At 63.7% G+C, this 19,738-nt stretch overlaps 1 protein-coding gene across 1 annotated transcript in view; it reads right to left on the bottom strand.

The window, feature by feature from the left end:
* The window catches only part of NOTCH1 (notch receptor 1), a 43,555-nt gene extending 25,213 nt beyond the window's left edge, over positions 1–18,342 (bottom strand). The window contains exons 1-2 of the mRNA XM_025475818.3: positions 18,193–18,342; positions 16,494–16,575 (exon numbers count right to left, since the gene is read on the bottom strand). Of these exons, the coding sequence (XP_025331603.1) occupies positions 16,494–16,575; positions 18,193–18,253 (143 nt within the window). The 5' untranslated portion in view covers positions 18,254–18,342. The remainder of the gene's footprint in view (positions 1–16,493; positions 16,576–18,192) is intronic.
* Between the last annotated feature and the right edge of the window lie 1,396 nt (positions 18,343–19,738).

Here is a 19,738-nt window from a genome sequence, read left to right as displayed (position 1 = left end):
GAGCACCTCGGCGAGCCACCAAGAAGGGGCCACACAGGCCGTTCCCGCCATTCCCAGGGAAGAAGAGCTCGAGGCTCTTTTGTTTGGGGGGCTTGTCTGCTTTCCCTCCCTGCTCTCGCTTCTATAACCAACATGCCTTATTTGGGTAATAAAAGAGCTTCCAGCTTTTCTGCTTTCAGCATGGATGCTACCGCAAACACACAGAGGGCTGCAGACAGAGCTGACCAGTGCCGCTTCCTTTCTGATGTGGAATTCTTTCTGCTGGGTGTGTGTGTGTGTGTGTGTGTGTGTGTGTGTGTGTGTGTGTGTGTGTGTGATCCCACGGGAATACCGCCCCGGACACAGTTGGCGCCCCCTCCCCCCACACTCTGCGCCCAGACACGGTCAGCCACCCTCGGGATCAAGTCTTCACAAGGCCCAGGCGACGTGAGCCCAGAGCAGACATCCATTTCACAGCAAGATAATCAAGATGTGGGGAAGAGCATCCTTCCGGAATTCTTGGTGAGCTGCCCCGGGCGGGGGAGGGGGGGGATGGCAAGGGAAGATGAAGGCCACCAGGTCTGTGCCCTGCCCCAAACACACTGCCCAGGCTCCAACAGGAGCAGATGAACCAGGAGGGGCGGGCATCTCATGGCTTCCTTGCAGTAACGGGACTCAGGCATGCCACCCCCCACCCTGCCCTCCCCCAGCCACCTGTTGGCCCCACTTCTGGAGCCCAGGCCAAAACGTGCCCACCAAGGTCATCCGGTGGCATTGCCTGGAAGGCGAAGCTCATTGAAGGCTCTGGGACCAGCCAGGCATTGTTCTTCCCAGGGGCGAAGCCTCTGAGGCATAACGTGCCCCCAGCCCGCCCCCAGCCCGCCCCCGCCTCCGTGGCCTGGGAAGGCAGCCCTGACGCTACACCCACAGCTCTGGGCACCAGGGAGGCGGGGGCTGAGAGGGAGCCTCAGGGCCCCAGATGAGGAGGGAAGGGCTCTCCTGAGCATGGAAACATCCCACCTTCCAGAGCCCAGGCAAGAAGGGGCTGCCCAGGGGTGCTGGGGACCCCCACCCTCAGCAGAAGGCAGCCTGCCGGTCCTCATGTCCTCACAGCCTCCCATCCCGCCTGCCCCAGGGGCTAGAACCACACCTGCAGGGGTGGCGTCTCGGGGTCTCAGCAACTGGGCGGTGCACCCGCCCCCCCCCCCCCGCCTGCCCCCAAGGCCTGGGATGCATCTGTCTCCTGCAGGTTTTCAGAGGTGGCGGCAACACTTGGGGAAGGCAGACGAGGATGACACAAAGTGACCACCCTGATCCACCGCCTGCTGCCAGGAGCCCACAGCCCCAGACCAAGTGGCTGAAGGAAAACCCGATGCCTGGGGCAGATGGGGCCCCAGGGAGGCAGCTGTCCTGGGGAAGCGGGCCGCGGGGCATGGGCTCTGGCAGGGGTGAGGGTCTCCCGCACTGCATGACTCAGGGAGGGTGGCCCTGGGCTCCAGTTACAGACAGCCTGGTCCCGGCCTGAGCAGCACAGGGAGCCAGGGAGAAGCGGCAGGGGGATGGGGGGGGCACCAGGCAGCACCTCCCCCAACCCATCAATGCCACCCATTGTCAGGCGGGAGCTGGCCACCGCTCCCACTTGGAGAAAAGGCTCTTTTTTCTTTCCCAGCCACTAACCGAGTGGCCTGGAGGTGGGTGCTGGATAGGGGGCGCTTGGTCATCAAACAGGGCGGCAGCCTGCCTTGTCTACTCCGCACCCCGACTCTCAGCCCTGCTGGCTTTGGGGGAGGGAAGCCTCCGTGGTCCCTGGGGGGTGTCCCTGGGTCCCCTTGACCCTAGACTGATCCTTGTCAGGGTGTTGGGCATCCCCCGATGGGCCGGAAAGCTCAGCCTGGATGCATACCCCAAGGCCTCCAGCCATGGGGCGGTGTCCCGGTGAATGGGCCCCTGCTCTCTGGTCACCCCTGCTCCCAGGCAGGGCTCCCGCAGGAAGACTGAGGGACAACCCACCTGGACGGGTCACATCCTAGCCAATGGGGCTGGGTTAGGCCGGCCAGCGAGGGAAAACATGCCAATAAATCAGGCGTCGTTGGTAGTGTGGACAAAGGCTGCCCAGGGAGCAGGTGCGCCTGTGGCCGGGGACGCGGGCGGCAGCTGCTCCCAGCCGGGCGCGGCGGGCCGCCAACCAGGGCGGGTGGGGCAGGAGCCAGGAGGCTCCTCCGTGGGGGGAAGCGGCCTCTGAGAAGGCCCATTGTCTTCCCCACTCCTGCCCAGGCCGGGCAGACACCAGCGTGAAGGCATGCTGCCCAGCCCGGGCTGGCTCCATCCACCACTGGCACCCCAGCTCCAGGCCAGGCAGGGCCACGAGGGGAGGAGCAGCCCCTGGAGGCGGGACAGTGGAGGCAGATGCTGTGTGGAGAGAGCGTAGGGTGCGAGGTACAACACCAGACCAGGACTCGGCCGGGAGCCTGAGCCAAGAGGAAGCACTGAGCCAGGCACGGGGTCTGGGACTGGAGGCCAGTGGAGCACCTCTGGGCCAGTTCTGGAAGCCGTCCTTCCCCCACAGTGGGGTCCCCCCAGGTCCTGGAGGCCGTCCCTCCCCAACCAAGGGACTCCCCCCAGATCCTGGAGGCTGTCCTCTTACCCACCCCCCAGCTCCTGGAGGCCATACTTCCCCCACTGTGGGTACCCCCCCAGCTGCTGGAGACCATCCTTATCCTTCCCCCACATGGACCCCCCCTCCCCAGCTCCGGGAAGCTTCCAGCCCAACCACCTCTCTCCTCTGCAGCCATGCACACCTTGCACACCTCCATCCCCACCCGTAGCATTAGCACTTTCCGGAACGATGGACTCCTGCAGCCCCCTCTGCCCACGCAGCAGACTTCCCTGGGAGGACTGATAGGTCAGGGAGGCCCCTTCTTGGACCTGGCCAGTCAGGCCTCCAGGCCTGCCTCAGGGGGCAGTGTAGCACTGGTGGGGATGGGCACCAGGCCTGGCAGAGGACACTGAACCCAATGCCTGCCGTGGAGGTCAGAGACTTCCCAGAGGGGCCCCCACTGACCCGAACAATACTTCCCGCTGACCTGCACCCCCCTCCTGGCCGGGGTGTGGAGAGCCCCCTACAGCACTCAGGGTTCCTCCCAGAAGCCAGCCAGCACCTGCGCCTCAAGACCTGCCCTCTCTCCCTCCCATCCATCCATTGGGTTGGCCCATGCTGGCCTCAACAGGTGAGTGACAGGTCGGGTGGGGGCTCCGGGAGGGGGGCAGCTTCTGGCAGACACCCCACCCTGCCCAGCTGACAAGCGCCAAATGGTTGATGGGGCCTGTTGTCACCGGCCTGAGCGGGCACACTTTGTTCCTCAGTATTTCCACAGTGGGGCTCAGGGCTCCGCCCCCCAGCGTCCTCTCCCCGCCCAGCGCCCTCCCCTCCCCCCCAGCGCCACTCCATAGAAATGCAACTCCAGAAAGCATCCGGAGGCAGATGTTGCTGTGACCTTTCACCCGGGACTAATTCTAAATTGTGCTGTTTTCCTAAGCCAAGCGGCCATCTGCCAGCCCTGGGGGACGGACTGGGCCTGGGACAGGACACAACAGCTTCCCAGCCCCAAACTAGGAGAGAGAAGGGGTGGGAGCAGCCAGGGGTGCTGAGTGGGCTCTGCCCTCAAGGAGTCTGTGGCCCCAGGGTGAACACGGGGTGAGCACAGGGCCTGTGCCTTGGCCAGCTGGGGGGGGGGGCGGAATTACGTGGAACCCTGTCTGCGAGAGGAGCCCGAGAGCCCCCAGCAGAGGCCTTTCTGGGGCACAGCTGAAATGCAGTCCCATCAGAGGAGGGATTCCCCATCCCACTCTGCCCGCCTGGGCCTCAGTTTCCCCTGAGTGTAGCAGGCTGGCCCCTCAGAGGGCCCTAGTGCATGTCACCCGGCGACCCAACCATTAGGGCAGAGGGGATTCACTGTTGCCAGCGCTGGATTTGTTTCATGCGTGATTTACCGCATCCCTGGGAATGTGTTTATTGAAGCTGCTCAGTTACATGTTTAAGGAAAACTGTGGAGACCCAGGACGACCCTGCACAGGAGGACCCACCCTGCCAGGACAGGAACATGGCAGCAGTGCTCGTGTGCAGGGCCAGGCAGGGGGTGGGAGGCCTCCAAAGGTGCCTCCTGATGCAGTGAGGGACAGCCTTCCCCACCCCACCGGGCAGCCTGAACCCCGGCTCCTTGCTGTAAGGACCCATCTGTATGTAATCAGACCTCCCCTCCTTCACCAAGTCGACCTGTCCCCAGCAGAACGACCCCTGGTATAGCAGGGAAGGCCTGCTCCCCACCCATCTTCCTGCCACCATGGCCACCACAGCTGCATCCTGGCAGCAGAATGGTTACCCCAGAGCAGCACAAGGGGGTTAATTCCTCACCAGACCCTTGCCCCCAAGCTGCCTGCCCTCAGGGAGGCCTGGGCAGGGCCTGGGGGGTCCTGCCTGCCACCCTAGACACTCCCTAGTCCCCACAGGGCCCTGGCTCTGCCGGCAGCAGTGTGCCTGCCTAGAAGCCCCCTCCCCACATCCCCCTGCTGCCACCTGAGCCTTCTGCCCAGGAAGGGGTCTGGGGCCCTGCTGTGTGGGGGCCAACCAACTCAACGATCTGATCCTGGAGTCTACTGGTGACAATGGGTGGGGAGCACGCTGGCTCCTGCCCCTCCCAGAGCCCCATCCTGTGATGCTCAGCAAAGGCCCACCAAGGCCCATCGCTTTCCACCCAAACCATGGACACGGGTCACAAAGCTAGGGCCCACCCATCCCGGGCAGCTTGGCCAGGAGTTTGCGAGCGCCTCCTGGCCTGGGGAGAAAATAACCTCCCATGTCCCCACCCACCTAAATGGGGTCACCTGTGGACTGGCGGGAGTGGGGGGGTGGCTCTTGGCCACATGGGCAGACTGGGGACAGAGAGGCATCAGACCCCAGGTCCCCAGACATACGGCCATGAATGATGGGGTCAGTGAGCCCAAGTCTTTCTCTAGTCAAGGCTGGGGGGGGGACGGTTCCTGGGACCTCAGCCCCTCCCTTGGGCAGAGGCCAGTCCAAGGCCCCGCCACCTCCACCTCAGGGGGGCCATCCGTCTTCAGGAGGCATTGGCTAGGTGATCATGTGCTCATTGCAGGTGGGGAGCTGGGTGACCTCTGTGGGCTTCTCCCAACTGTGCCTGGTCTGGGGACCTGGGGTCCTTTCCAAGTGGGAACAAGTGGGACAGCTCAGCTCTGGGGAGAGATGTGAGAACCAGGACAAGGGAGCCCTGGTCCCCTGCCCTCACCCCAAAGTCCCCAGACCAAGAGCCAGAGCATGAAAAGTCCTCAGCTCCTCCTGTAGGGCCCGGCCAGCGCCTCTGCCTGCTCCAGGCCCCAAAGATAGCCCTCTGCAATCCCCTCCCCACCCCCACCTCGACAGCACAGGTGGGGGTGGGTAGAGCCGGGCCCCTGGCTTCCAGGGCCTCAGGAGAGGCCAGGGGGCAACACCCTCCTCCCAGGCCAGCAGGGCGGCAGCAAGCAGTGCAGGGCAGCTGAGGGTGTGCAGCCTGCCCACCGCGACCCAGGGTCCAGGCTTTCCGGCCCCAACAGCGGCTGACGGTCCTGCCGGCACTTTGTCTGGAATCTTTTCCCTGAGCTGCATCTTTGGAAGGTCTAAAATATGCTGGGAAGAGGAAGTGCAGGAAAAGCACCGGCTTCCTTCCCTGGCCCTGGGGGAAGCCCTTTGTGTGGGGGATGAATCTGCCCTCCTGGGAAGCCACCTTTCCCACCACAGAGAAAACAATGCCCCCGATGGCTCATTGTCCCCATGTCACTCAGAGCCACCCCACCCTGGACGTGGGAAGCAAGCAGCTAGCTGTCTGAAGGGAGGGAGGGGCCAGCGTGGAGGTCAGCAGCTGCCTGCGATGGCCCAGCAGCAGGGCACGGGGTAACCCTGGTTGGCACAGCCAGGAAGAACAGGGTCCTCCAGGGTCATAAGAAAGCTCTGTGGTAGTGAGGCATGTGAGAAAAGTCTGCTGTCCACCCCCCACTCAGAGATCGCACCCATGGTCCCCTCAAAATTCAGCCCCAAACTAGAGGCAGGGCTGAAACATGTGTCCTCTCCTGGGCTCTCCCCAAGGCCTGCCGCTCCCCCCGCCCCCGCCAGCCCCTCTGCTGTCAAGCGGGGCAGAGCTCAGACCCACACCCCCAATCGCTCAGATGCAACGAAGGAATCGACAGACTCACGGGGCTACTGGGAGGGCTTAATCCAAAACTCGATTAATTAAGTCAGTGATTGCAGACTGAGCTCCCCACCAAAGCCAGAACCAATTCTGGCAACTTCCCACCTCTGCTCCCGGGAGCAGATGCCATTTCAGGGGATGTGGAGAGAGAAGGCCACATGGTGATGGCCTGACCCCCTGGCTGGTCAGGGCAGACACTCAGGGGTATCTTAGCTCCTGCCCATCGTCTGGGGAGGTCACCAGGGACCCCTCACATAGGTTCCAGGATGATGGCCCCAGCAGCCTCACCCTGCTGGATTCCCAGGATGGCCCTGCAGGTACACACAGGGTCCGATTCACAGACAAGAAAACCAGGGTTCAGGCACATTTTCCCACGGATGACCTGGATTAGAATGTGGCTCTTAACCTCTCCTGCTGCCAATGGTGGCCAGGAGCTGGTCACCCAGAGGCTGCCAGAGCAGGGCCACCCCCCTAGGGGCAGCCAAGGGTCCAGCAGGAGCTCCATGGGTAGAGGAGGAAGGAGTGTGTCCTTTGCACCCCAGATGCCCTGCCCAGGAGCCTGGGCTTCTCACCTGACCATCTGATCTAGGGCCCAGAGGACTGGAGCAGACAATGCATTCTTATATCCCACAAGCTCAGCTGGAAACACAAAACCCCGGGTGGGGGCTGGGGTTCTGGGTGAGAGGTCTGGGAATCAGGAAGCCTCCCAGCCAGCCAGCAGGTGGGACGCTGCTGGGCCCCGGCTCCTCTGCAAGCCCTGTCAGCAGAAGGGTTGGTCATGCGGGCGCTGGACCCCCGGGGCTCCCGCCCCCACGTGTTCATGTCCCACCTGTATGCATGCACCGAAGCAAGCTCACGCCCAGCCTGCCCCCCACTGCACGCCGACGAGGCTCCCGGGACACCACAGGGATCCTGGCAGAGCCAGCGGTGGCTGCCTCTGGCTAAGCCGGACCACAGGCACATGCTCAGTGTGGCTCCAGGGGTCACCCCCACCCTGCACTGTTCACCAGCCCCTTTCACACTGGCCTCCTCTCCCCACTCAGGCCCCCACAGACCAGGCCCCACACCCCTCAGGTTTGCGCACTGGCTGTGGTGCCCTAGGACACAGCAAATGCCAGAAGACAGGACCCGGGCTGGCCTTGAGGAGGTGAGGGTGGGACCTTCACAATCACCATCTGGGGACACCCAGGTGTCCTGGGACAGCTGGCACAGGTCGAGGGCCCTCTGGAGGCAAAGTGGGAGGGGCAGGGCCTGACCTGCCCTAGCATGACCTCGCCCAAATGCTGGGGCAGAGTTAGTCTCTGAGACAAGGCCTTGGAGTGTGAGGAACCGATGGGTTCCATCGGGGGAACGGGGTGGGGGGCACGTGAGACCAATCCACATTAGAGCCACGTGTGAACCCACACAGATGCTGACTTAGGAGAACCCCAGACAGGTGGTGAGGGCCACACCTTCACCTGCCAGGGCTCTGTGGGGCACTTCAGGGGGCTCAAGGCGCCAGGTCCCCACCCTCCCTGATGGAGAGGAGCTCGGGGAGGTGAGGGGGTCACCCACTCCACAGCACGCACCAGCCTCCAGCCTCCACCGCCTCCACGTCCGGCTCTGTGCCCACCCCCACTGCCAGCCCAAGCTCAGGTGTGCACCTCTCAGTCCTTGCCGAACACCGGTGTGGAGCCAGAGCGGAGCCCGGGCCCTGGGCCTCCAGGGGGACACTGCCTCGCTGAGCCCCGGGCCACAGGCAGATGTCTTGACGTGTGGCCCGGCCTGGCCTCCCCACCTGGCTCCCAGCAGACGGGCTGAGGCCGCCCTGCCCTCCCTGCCCTCATTCTGACCACCAGACAAAGGGAGGGGAAGTTAAGGGGGGGAAGCCCCGCCCTGTGAGAGCCAAGGCCCTGTCAGACAGGTGGAGGCGCCCTCCAGCTGACCCGGAAGGCGCAGAGGTAGTCAGCTCACCCAGAGGGAGGGAAGACGAGGCCCCAGGGGAGGGGTGATGGGCGGCAGGACCATCCCCACCACAGGGCCTGAGCTCTGCTCTCTTACTGAAAAGCCGTCAGGGAAAAACACATACTCAAAACCCTGGCTTCTTCCCCAAACCTCTCATTTCCAGTAACTGCAGTTTCCGCTCACCAGCAAACGACGCAGAGGAAATGGTGGGAGGCAGGTCCCCAGCCCCAGGACGGGCCTGCTGTGCAAGCCTGGACAGACCTTTCCAGAGGCCACCAGCTGCTGCTCCCCCTGCCCCTGAACTTCGGGGACTCCTCCTAACACCCTCGCCCCCACCCCCTTGCCCCTGCCCCGCTGCTCCTCTGCAGCCTGGCCCGACTGGTGGGGGGCCTGTGCGGCTCCCTCCCAGCAACTTTCTGTCCTGGGCCCCCAGCTTGGCACAAGTGGGGGCAAACAGGACCCTGCCCCACCCCACCCCCAGCAGTCTCTGGAAGCCAGATGGTTCACAGCTCACAGCGGGTCTAGCCAGGCACTGGGTTCTGGCTCCTGGGCAGACGCCTGTGGCTCAGCTGTGACACAGACCGGGCCACGACCAACCGAGGGGTGAAGGCAGCAGGAAGCCAGCAGCTGAGTTACTGCCCAGGCCAGGACAGGTCTCCAGGGGATGGAGCAGCCGAGGGCCGGAGGGCCCCCGCCGTCACTTCCTGCCATCCTGCCGCATGACCCCCATGTGGCTCCCAGAATTCTCAGGGTGAGTGGGTGGGTGGGTGGGTGGGGGTGTCTCACAGGTTCTGTGGCCACTCAAACCCCAGCCGTCCCAGGCCCGCTGCTGTCACAGGGGGATGAACATGACCTCTGCTTGGCTCTGCCCGTTGGGGAGTAGTTTGCTCAGGAAATCAGCAGTGTCAACAGAGCAACAAGAGGACCGTTTAGCGGCTTAAAACCCCAACTAAGTGCAGCACTGGGGACGACCCACCACTGATGGCCACACACCCCCTCCCCAGGTAAGCAGGGACCACTGGGCACAAGGTCTCTCACCCACTCGTGAGAATGTGGCCAGGACGTGTTCAGCCCCAGGCCCACATGGCACACGGCCACTTCTCTGGTGAGCATCTCTGTGACCTCCAGCCGATCATAGTGGCACCCACCCGGCGCCCAGCCATCTCTGAGCCACCTGTGTATGCGTTGCCAGGCGAGCTGGCAGGTATCCCGTGGGTGGTCGAGGGACCCCATCTTGGCAGGGTGAGCTCTCCAGGTGAATGGTCCAAAGCAGCATTTGGGCCAGTGCTGTATGGGGCCTCCCACATGGAGGCCGGGCTGGGGGCTGGCAGCTGTGTCTGAGGGACGCTGGGGTTTGGGAACTGCAAGTGTGCAAGCTGGGCTGCCCCCCAGCAAGGCCCACTGGAAACCAGGACCCCAGGTGCTTCTTCCTGGAAGCTGTGAGCCCCACAGAGAGCTGCCTCCGTTGCTGGGGGAAGGAGGGCCTGGGTCTGACCTCCATAGAAAGCCCCCAGCCGGCAGCCCAGGAGAGCTCAGGACCCATAGCACAACAAATGGCTGTGGGGGCTGGAGGGGGCAGGCTGCCTGCTGAGGGAGGCTCCACCTTCCCCTCTGCATCAGGGAGGAAGCAGGGAGAGGACTTCGATTATCCTAATTCACTCTAAAGTGCTAATCACTTGCCATCCTGATCCCTGCTGAGCCCTGCCTGGGCTTGGGGGGAAAGTCTGGGGGCCACCTTTGCCAGAATGCTGCCCTCCTAGGAGCAGTGGGTGCAGGGTCAAAAGAACCACTCAGTGGGGAAACAGCAGGGGGAAGTTTCTGCCCCAGAATTCCACGGGTCTCGGAAATGCACAGAAAGAACCCCCCCCCCCCCCAGGGGATGAGTCAGGATGCTAACACTTCCAAGTAGGCCCAACCAGGAGCCTCTCAGCCAAGGGCCCCCAGCCCACTCTGCTGCCCTACAGAAGACATGGGGCCTCCCTCAGCCCAGAAAGCAACTGGAGGGACTCCACCTGTGTCGCCAAGCAAGGGACCAGGCACCTAGCCCCTCTCACCCTGTGTGGGGCTCAGTGCCCTCAGTAGGGCCACACCTGGTACCTCTGAGCTGACCCTGAGAATCCAGGAAGAGACTGGGAAGCAGTCAGGGGGTGCGGCTGGGGACCAAGGGCCCCAACTGTGCTCCTGCCCTCACCCTCTGCTTGGGGCTGTGCTGCCTGCTGACCTATCCCGCCCCTGTGCTCGACACCCACCCCCTACCCACCCCACCCCCCATGGATGCAGCCCAGGGCTGCAGCAGGCCTGGCACATGCAGGCGGGGAGCCCTCCCCACAGCACCGAGTCTTTCAGGCAGTGGGTGATGAACGCACACACTCTTCTCAGGCCTGCTGTCTGCCCGGGAGTCTGGCTTTGAAACACTGTGTCTCTGCTCCCACATGGTAGGGCCTGCAGCGGCCTTGACACTCCCAGCACCTACTAAATGCTCTGTCAAAGCCCTCCTCCACCACGTCCCTGCAATGCCAGCTCCGCAGCCCCATGTGCCTGGTGGCCCGTGGGAGCAGAGGCTGCAAGTAAACGTGGACCCTGAGCGGGCTGGGACCACGGGCGTGTCCAGCTTTCCTGGGCGACTCCCCGGGGACACGCCAGGGGCACTAGCACTGCTGGCTGGTCACACAGGTCCAGAAAAGAATGCCAGTTTTTCAGGAAGCCATCCAACACCCATTGCCCCCACCTCCTGTGAATGTCAACCCCAGACCGTAAAGGACCTGGGTGCTGGTGCCCTGTGCCAAGCCACCCGTGACAGTCCCGGGCAGGCTGTGCCCTTGCTAGGAGGGCAGAAGCCCTGACGTGGTGTCCAGGCCAGGTGGGCTCACACAGACACACAGCAGCCGCCAGGGCGGGACAGGAAACATCCAGGACGGGTACCTCCAGAGATAGGGAGCAGAGCAGGCCCTGCTAGGGCTGAGCCGCAAGGACTGGATGCACTTTGCGGGGCCAGCCCAGGGGAGGAGCACGCAAGGCTGCAGAGCTGGCACTGCAGGGGTGTGGCGGGAGGAGGGCCATTATGGAGCACTTAGTAGGTGCTGGGGGCAGGCAAGGCCAATGCAGACTTGATGTTTCAGAGCCAGAGAGCAGCCCTGAGGGGAGAGCAGGGGCCGGGGTGGGGGGTGTAGGGCAGGGGGCAAAGCTCTGGAAGCAGACCACGCTGGTGGTGGCACAGCCTTGTAAACGTATTAAATGCCCCTGAATTGCACACTTGCAGTGGCTGAAACAGCAACATTTATGATGCATGTGACTGATCCTGGCACCCCCAAATCTACCTGTCAACCCCCGTGTCCTCGGAGCAGGGCAGGGGGTCAAGGTCCTGAGGAGACCCAGAAGCCTGTTCAGGGAGGGCCTTCCTGGGCCTGCCTGCACTCCTCCAGGACACCTGGGGATCTCTAGCTCCTCCCCAAAAGGCACTCCTTTCCCTGCAGGGAACCCAGAGCTTGGCCCCAGACTGGTAGAACCTGCCCTGGAACCTGCCCTGCCGCATGGCCAGGCCTGACTCCCCAAGGGGTGCATCCAGGGCTTTACAGGCCCATCCCCAGGTCCTGCTGGGACACTGCTGGGGGGCGATCTCCAGGGGCCACCAAACCCAGCTCCCTCACACACAGAGGGAGAAACTGAGGCCCACGGAGGAGATATGTGTCTGAGGGGGCACAGCCAAGCAGAGCCAGGCTGGGCCCACGTCTCCCATCAGCCCTGTCAAGCCTCGGCTGTCTCAGGGCACTTCAGGACCAGCAGACACATCCAGACCTACAGTCATGATACCCTAAAGCTGGCCGCCCCCTGAAGCCTCTGGGAAGTTATGGATGTGCCTGAACACAAAGGTGAGGGCTGATGTAAGCTGGCTTCAGATCCCCACCCCCACCCCGGCCTCTCCCCTTGTCAGCCTCAGTTTTTCCCACCTGTAAACTGGCTTTAAAGGAAGAGACAAGCAGAGCTGGCCACCCCCTGGAGGGGGTGTGGGCCAGTTGAGTAATGTCTGCCAGGGGTTTTATGAGGCCGGATAAAAGCAGCTGTCTGTGCGTGGAGTTATTACTGTTACGTTGTTGAGGAAAGCAATCTAGATGCTCAATCAGCTCTGCAAAGCCACATCCTTTCACTATTTATAGACAAGACATGAAACAGGAAAGGTGCCCTCCCCACCCCAGAAGGGTGCAAGCCCTGGGCCCAGCACTGCCTGGGGGGCCCCACCGGCCAGCCAGGCTCCCCTACCTGCCAATGGCACAGTTAAGAGGGGCCAGTGCTGGCTCCCGGGGGGTCCTGGCTCTATGCCCTGGTGCTGGGGATGTGGAGCAGGGTCATCCCGCGGGCCCCTCTCCTGCCGCCAGCTGCTGGGGGTCCCCACACCCAGACCGTGCCTCCCGCGTCCCGCTGAAGGGCTGCTCCTCCGTCAAGTGCTGGCCCGGCTCCACCCTCTTCCTGCTAAGGGCATAGTTTCCTTTCTCTTTTACAAAACAGATATTTATTTTCAGTGGGAAAACTGTTAGCTGCTGTTCAGGGGCTGGGCCTGGCCCCAGGAGGCGTCCTCCTTCCAAGGAGGTATGTCCTTGACATCTCCCGCACAAAGCAGGTGGGTAGAGGAGCGGGTCTGGCTCACACTGGGTTAGGTGTCTAGCACATGTGTTTCTACCCGGGGCCCGGAGGCCCCAGCAAGGCAGACGCAGAGGAAACCCCACAGCAACTGTGAGCGTTGGCCTGTTCCTCCCCCAAGACTCCCAGGTGACTCAGTGGAAACTGCCGACCCAGGACCCAGGTGACAGGAGCCCAGGGCCGATGGCCAAGTCACTTCCCCCACCCCGCCCCCCAGCCTCTGAACCTCCTCTTGGAAAGGGAAGTCGTCCATTGGCTTCCTTGAACAGTGGCCAGGGACAGCTTGGGGCCGCGGTTAGGATCGCAGGTGTCGGGGACAGGGAGAGGCAGCGCCAGGTACCACTCTGCACTCCACAACCTTGGTAGGACACCCATGTGGTGCCACAGGCTTGCTAGGGGCCATGTCAGGCCTGGGTCGGGCTGCCCCGCCCACGGCGCTTACCTCTGCCTGACTAGTCACACCCACGTGCTGTCGTCTGCTGCCCCACAAAGTCACCTCCACGAGGGCCGGGGCTGTCTGACCTGAGCCCCAGAGCCGACGCCCAGGGCACAGCCCAGCACGTGGCGGCACTCAACAGCCTCTTTGGAAAAAAGCAAAGAGAAGCACGGGGCAGAGCCAAGGCCATGGTGATGAACGCCTCAGAGTCAAGGAGCCCTCCCCAGGCAGCACCTCCTGGGTTCTCTGAATTAACTCATCCACCAACTAAACATTCGAGAATGAGGATCCTGAAACCAGCCGTGTCAGCTCAAAAGGAGAAGGCAGGGAGGCCAGAGGGGCGTGGACCCTGGTGGCGGGGGCCTGAAGCTCGCCGCTCTTATGCAATCCCCGCACCATGGCAGAGATCAAACATGGGTCAGCCGCATATTACAGATGGGGAGTCAGAGTTCAGGTGACCTGATGACCCGGGGTCACAGACCTGGTGGGTGGTGGGGCCAGACCTCAAGGATGGGATGATCCCAAGCTAACGGTCACCACCGGCCACCCAGCTGGCCATCCCTCCCAGGTGCTCACCCTGCTTCTGCGATTGCCTGGAAGACGCCCCAGGGGAGGAGACTTCCCTGCAGGTAGGGGGACTCTCTTAGCCACTCTGGGGCCCCAACGCAGGTCCGGGCAGCTCCTCTGAGCCTTTCACACCGAGAATGCATGCTCACCCGGACAACAGTCCCTTCAGGCCTCTCCCTCCCTCAAACAAAAGAGGGGCCCCACTTGAGCATCCCCCCCTGTGCACTGACAGGCCTGGCGAGGGCTGCGATGACCACCTTGGGCCCACCTGCAGGGCCACCGCATATGGCAGCTGTCCAGAAACAGCATTCTGCCCATAGGGACAGGCAGCCCTTGGTCTGCCATGCCTCAGCCACCTGGTGACATCCTGGGAAGGCGTTCACACCAATCCTGAGCCCTGCAGCCACCTAACAGGTGGCTTCTGGGGGAAGGTTCCTTCTTTTTGGGGTGGAAACATGATTCACCAGGTACTAACACGCTTGGCCCTGTGACACCACCGTTTCCCACATCTGATCCATAGGGAGCCAGCAAACCAACCCAAAACATCAAAAAGCTTCCTGAGAGTCCAGGATGAGCACTACAGAATTAGAACTCATACTCTCAGGTTGGCACCCTAACACCTTTGAGAAAAGAAGGTGCTTTGCTGCTCAGCCAGGAGAGTGGGGCCTCCCACACTGGCAGATGTTCTGGGGTCTCAAGGGAACAGAAGGTCCCAGCAGAGGGCACAGGCCATGGGGCAGAGGGAACCACGGCCCCTCACAGCAGTGGCCACAAGTGGCCTCTCCATGGCGGGGCCTGGCTGGAACCCTGTCCCCGCTCTGGTCCCTGGCCTCCAACACAGTGCCACCCAGAGGTAGGGCCTCTGAGGATGGTGCTTCCGTTCCGCCTTTTAAGTGGATCTGTGGGGTGTGCACAATGGGGTCTCTGTGGGCCGAGTTTGGCTGAGTGCCAGGCGGGACTGAGGCAGGCTTCCCGCCAAGGAGAGGGGGGAGCACCAGGCCCCGGGGAAGAGACAAGGCCAGCACCCAAGCCCTGAGCAGTGGCCAGGCTTGGGCAGGCAGGCTCTAGGATTGAGGGGCAGGAGAACATGCTGCACTATTGCCCTGTCCCCTTGAAGTGTCTCACTCCAATGCCAAGGAGGGGGCTGCAATAGCCTGCACCCCAAGGCATCCCCTTGTAGCCCAGGCTCAGCCCCCAGACACCTCAGTGTCCCCTGGGGCTGGGCTGTCCCTGCTCCTCCTCGGTGGCAGAGATAGGAGACCACTCCCACCCTCCCCAGCACAGCACCCCTCCTGCCTTCCCAAAGCGCTCGGCAGAAGTACAGAGACCCCCCCCACGCCCCATGGGTGAGCGGGCAGCCAGAGCAGGCACAGGGCCGGCGGGAAGGGAGTCGTGCATTCTGGGAAGCCACGCATAATTAATCACACGGCATTAATCCGCCTCCCAACAATAGCCGCTGCGCTTCCCCTGAATCCCAGCTGTCGGTCTCTGAATGAAAGGAAACAAGATTTAGGGCATCAAGCGTCGGTGAGGCTTCTGGAGGAAAAGAAAAAGGCCCCAAAAAAGCAAAAAAAAAAAAAAAAAAAAAAAAAAGTAGTGTGCATTCATTAGCGTCTGACAAAGACACAATCCTCTTTGTCTATTAAACTGCTCACAGACCTGTTTAATTGGCTTCAGTTTGGGGAGGGTGGGGGCAGCGAAGGAGGGGCTGCCTGCCCACGGGCCAAGGGTTGTCAAGGGAAGGGGCCCTCGGCAGTGGGAATGCAGCACGCTGAGGAGGACCCAGGACCGGCTGGGGAGCCCTTGCTTCCTTTGTGCCCCCCACCCCCACCCCCGCCCTGCGCCCCGGCGGGAGGAGGGGACCCCAGCCACCAAGCACCACCTCATAGTCCCATCAAGGAAGAAGTCAAGCTGAAGGGCACCAGCCACAACAGAAAAACTTTGGTGAGGCCGCTGCGCAGGGGCAGGCAGGGCACACAGGCGAGGGTGCATGGGCAGGCAGGGTGCGGACTCTAACAGGACTCCCCGCCCGAGGCGGGGGCGCCCCCGCAGGACACACACATTCCCACTCCAGCTGCGGACCAGCCCAGCAGGTGATGGGCCGGATGGCAGCAGGGCTGAAGCTACAGATGCCAAGACAAAGACCAAGCTCTGGCAGGTACACTCCCACCCACCCCTAACCTATGAGATGGGCTCCCGAAGAGTTCCCCAACCTCACCTGAGGTTGGAGAGGGGGTGCTAGAGGCCGCAGAGGGCCCAGAGGGGTGGGGCTGAAACAGCCCATTTCTGTGAGGGTCAGCACTGGCTGATCTTCGGGAGGCACCCCTATGGGCAGGGCTTCTCTAAAGGTCCACAGCCTCCCCTGGCAGGGCAGTCGTTTCTCAGAGACTTTAGGAAGAAACGGGGTGCTGGGAATCCCCACCTAGCACCCCAGGAGTCCAAGGTGGTGCACAAGGCGTGCTCGAACCTCCAGCGGCCAGACCAGCTCCACACGCAGCATAATTGCTGGTGATTAAGTAATTGCCAGACTTTGTCCAATAAAAGTAGCACGTGACCGCGCCCAGCCTTCTGGGCCATCTCCAGAAGACAATGGCCTAGTGTTCTGTCCCTGCTGGCCCCTGCTGCAGAAGGCAGGGGCTCTGCTCCCGACAAAAGCAACAGGTCCCCACAGGGGCGCAGGGGTGCGTACTCACACACAAGCTTCTGTGCCGTTGAGGAACACTTCACACTTCCCGCCATTCAAGCAGCTCTCACTGGGCTGGGAACATCGCAGACCTGGGAGGGGCGAGGCAAGAGATCAGCCTGGGTGGCACAAGGGCCCTCAGCCCAGGGAAAGGCCCACCCCAAGGGGTACAGCAGCCCCTCACCTAGACAGCTCTGCCTCATCACGGGGTTGCTGGGGGCAGGGGACCTCAGGAACCCTCCCAAATGGGGACCCCAAAGGGCTTCCACATTCTGCCCAGAGTTCTGTAGTCAGAAACGGGGCGGGGGGGGGGAGGGCAACAGGTTGGCAGGGTGGCAGGTGGACAGGTCATGCTCCATATGGGCCAAGGAGGCCTGAAATGCCATCTGGACAACAATGAAGGGAATCTGAGATGTCCCTGGGCCACTCTTCCAAACTCTGCACCCCCAACCCATCTTCAACGGGGAGCCCAACTGGGCTGGGGCCCCTATCCAGCCACCAAGATTGTCTTGCAGTTCAAACATGTTCTGGGAGGGGGCGGTGCTGAGGGGTGGGGTGGCCACACTGCCCCCCACCCCAGCTCGTGGGAAAAGGCGACAGCTGCAAAGCTCAACGCCCCGCCCGCCGAAAAAGCGCCAGCCTCGGAATCAGAGCAGCCCATTGTCAACAGGGCCGCCTCCTGGGGCAGTGGGGCTGCACCTCGGGGACCCGGAGCCGCCTCCAGGACACCCAATACCTGCTCTGCGTCGGTCACCCCCAGATACACCCAGGGGAGGAGGATGGAGATGCCCTATTTGGAAAGAATTCGACCCCATTCCCAAGAAGGGATTAATCCAGTCGTTCCCTCCCCGTGGTACCAGCGACCTGTGAATTAAGCCCCTTGGGGGGGGGGGTGCAGGTACGGGATGTGACTTGGAACCCCACCTTCTGGAAGCAGGGAGCTAATTCTCCCCACGAACTTTCAGGGGAAGAGAGGACTCAGTCACCACCGGATCCCTGATGTGAAGTGGAGAGAGAAGCGTTCCTTCTCCACGGCCTCTCAGCCCTCGCTACATTTCTAAACTTGAACTCCGCAAAGTGAAAGTCAGGCCGGTAGGGGCTGGGTGTTCCGCACCCCGCACCCCCCCCCCACCGGCAAGCTGCATGGGAGCGGGGACGGGGGTGGCGATCGGGCGTGGGAAGGGGGTGCTGCGTCCTTCCCTCGCCAGCCCTCCCGAGCGCTGAGGCCGCCCGGCCCCACCCGCCCCGCATTGCTCCGTAAGGGCAGCGCCGCGCCTGGACCCCACGCTCCGCGCCCGGCATCCGCGCCCGGCATCCGCCCCCGGCGCGGGCCAGAGGCGACGAAAAAGATAAATGGTCCCCAAAGCAACAGGAAACCAAAACCGACTCGATTCAAATCGAAAAGGAGTAGGCAGCCAGCCCGCCTGCCCCGGCGGCAAGCCCCACGCGTGGCTGACGGAGGGCGAGCCCAGGGCTGGGCCCGCCGGGGTCCCAGGCGCTCCGAGCGCCCCGCGCCCGGCTTCCTTCACACCGGCTCCGCGCGCGGGCGGCGCGAGCCCTTCCCGTCGGTCCTTCTCCTGCGCCCGGGGTCGCCCCGCGCCCCTCTCCCGCCCCTGCCGCCGGCTCCGGGCCGGCCGGGGCGCGCGCGTAGGCGCCGCCAAAGTTTCCGGAGGGCGCAGAAAGTTGCGGGCTCGCGGGCGGGCGCCTACCTCGTGCGGCGAGCGCGGGCAGCAGCGCCAGGCAGAGCAGGGGAGGCAGGAGCGGCGGCATGCCTGCCCGCCCGCTGCCCGCTGCCCGCGGCGGCCTCCCGAGCCGGGACAGCGGGGCTGCCGCGCACGGGGCGCGCCGGACGGTCCCACGAGCGGCGGTGGCGGCGGCGGCGGCGGCGGCGGCGGCGGCTCCCGGCTTCCCGGCGGGCGACGCGGGGCCCTCGCGGCCTCGGGCCCGGCTCGCGCCCCGGCTCGTTCCTCCGCTGCGCTCGCGCCCGTGCCCGCGCCCCGCGCCCCTGCGCTCCCTCCCGCGGCCGAGGCACTAGTGAGGCGCAGGCCGCGGTGCGCTCCGCCCCCCCTCCGGCCCCGCCCCTCGGGCCCGCCCTGCCGATCCCTCCGCACCCCTCGCCCTCGCCCTCGCCGGCTGCGCCCCTGCGTGCCCCGCGACCTCCCCGCGTCTCCCCGCAGCTGGGCGCGCCTCGGACGCCCGGGCCCCCGGGGGCCGGGGGCCGCGGCGGGGCGAAGGGGCGTCGGAGGTCGGACCTAGGGACTACTTCTTGTTCGAAAGTTTTCAGCGGCAAAAAGTTTGGTTCAGGACTGCGGAAGGATCCGCCTCTGACTTACGCCGCGCTCGGCGACAATTGACAAAGATTTGCATCTCAATAGCCGAGGAGGTGCGAGCTGAGTGGGGCGAGTGGGGCCTAAGGGTACGTGCGCGGCTGAGGAGCTGGAGGAGCGGCCAAGGCCTGTGGGGGACCCGGGGCCGTGACTGGAGCTCGGGGAGGACTCGTGCCCCCGCGGCCGTAGGGAAGCCCCCGACCCAGGGGCTCAGGTCCCCGTGGCGAGCCTCCAGGAGACAGGCCGGGCACTTGACCCCCAGGGATGGCGGCGCCGGGGCCTCTGTTTCTGGAGAGCGCTGGGTGCCCCAGTGAAACCACCTGGGGCCAACGGCTGCCCAACGGACTGCGCTGCTACTACTCCCCCAGGAGGGACCCGCCTCCAGACGCTCTTGCTCGCTGACCAGCCCCTTCTTCGGGCGCCTCCCTTTCAGATGCCCGGCAAGCACACGAGTCCAGCAGACCCTCTGCGAGCCCCAGGGCAGCCCTGGGCCCCTCCCACGTGCTCCTTCCGGATGATTTATTTCTCCGCCACGATGCCAGATTTGGGCATCCTGTGCCAAGTGGGGTTAAGCTCTGGGCATTCCAGATGCCTGCCACGGCCCCTGCTGAAACCAAAGTTCATGGCCTGGCCCTGGGGACAGACACCCCCATCCCAACAAAGGTTGGTCAGCACCGTGGGAGGAGGTACAACCACCCAGCCGCGCATGCCCACGGCCCTCTGGAGTGGGTGATGCCAGGCTGAGAGGGACCTGGCTGTGTGAAGGGCGGCAGGCCAGAGCACCTGCAGGACTGCGGAGCCTAGAGGCTGGTAGCGCAGTCGCCTTGCAGGGAGACTTGCGATGTAGGTAGAGTGGGATGCCCGGTGGTGGGCAGATTTCACACCTGACTCCTGCCCACTCTTCTTGGCACACCTGTCCTGGAGCGCT

Source organism: Canis lupus, chromosome 9, assembly GCF_003254725.2.
Source record: "Canis lupus dingo isolate Sandy chromosome 9, ASM325472v2, whole genome shotgun sequence".
Classification (NCBI taxonomy): Eukaryota; Metazoa; Chordata; class Mammalia; order Carnivora; family Canidae; genus Canis; species Canis lupus.
This window is presented reverse-complemented; position numbering and strand designations above follow the sequence as displayed.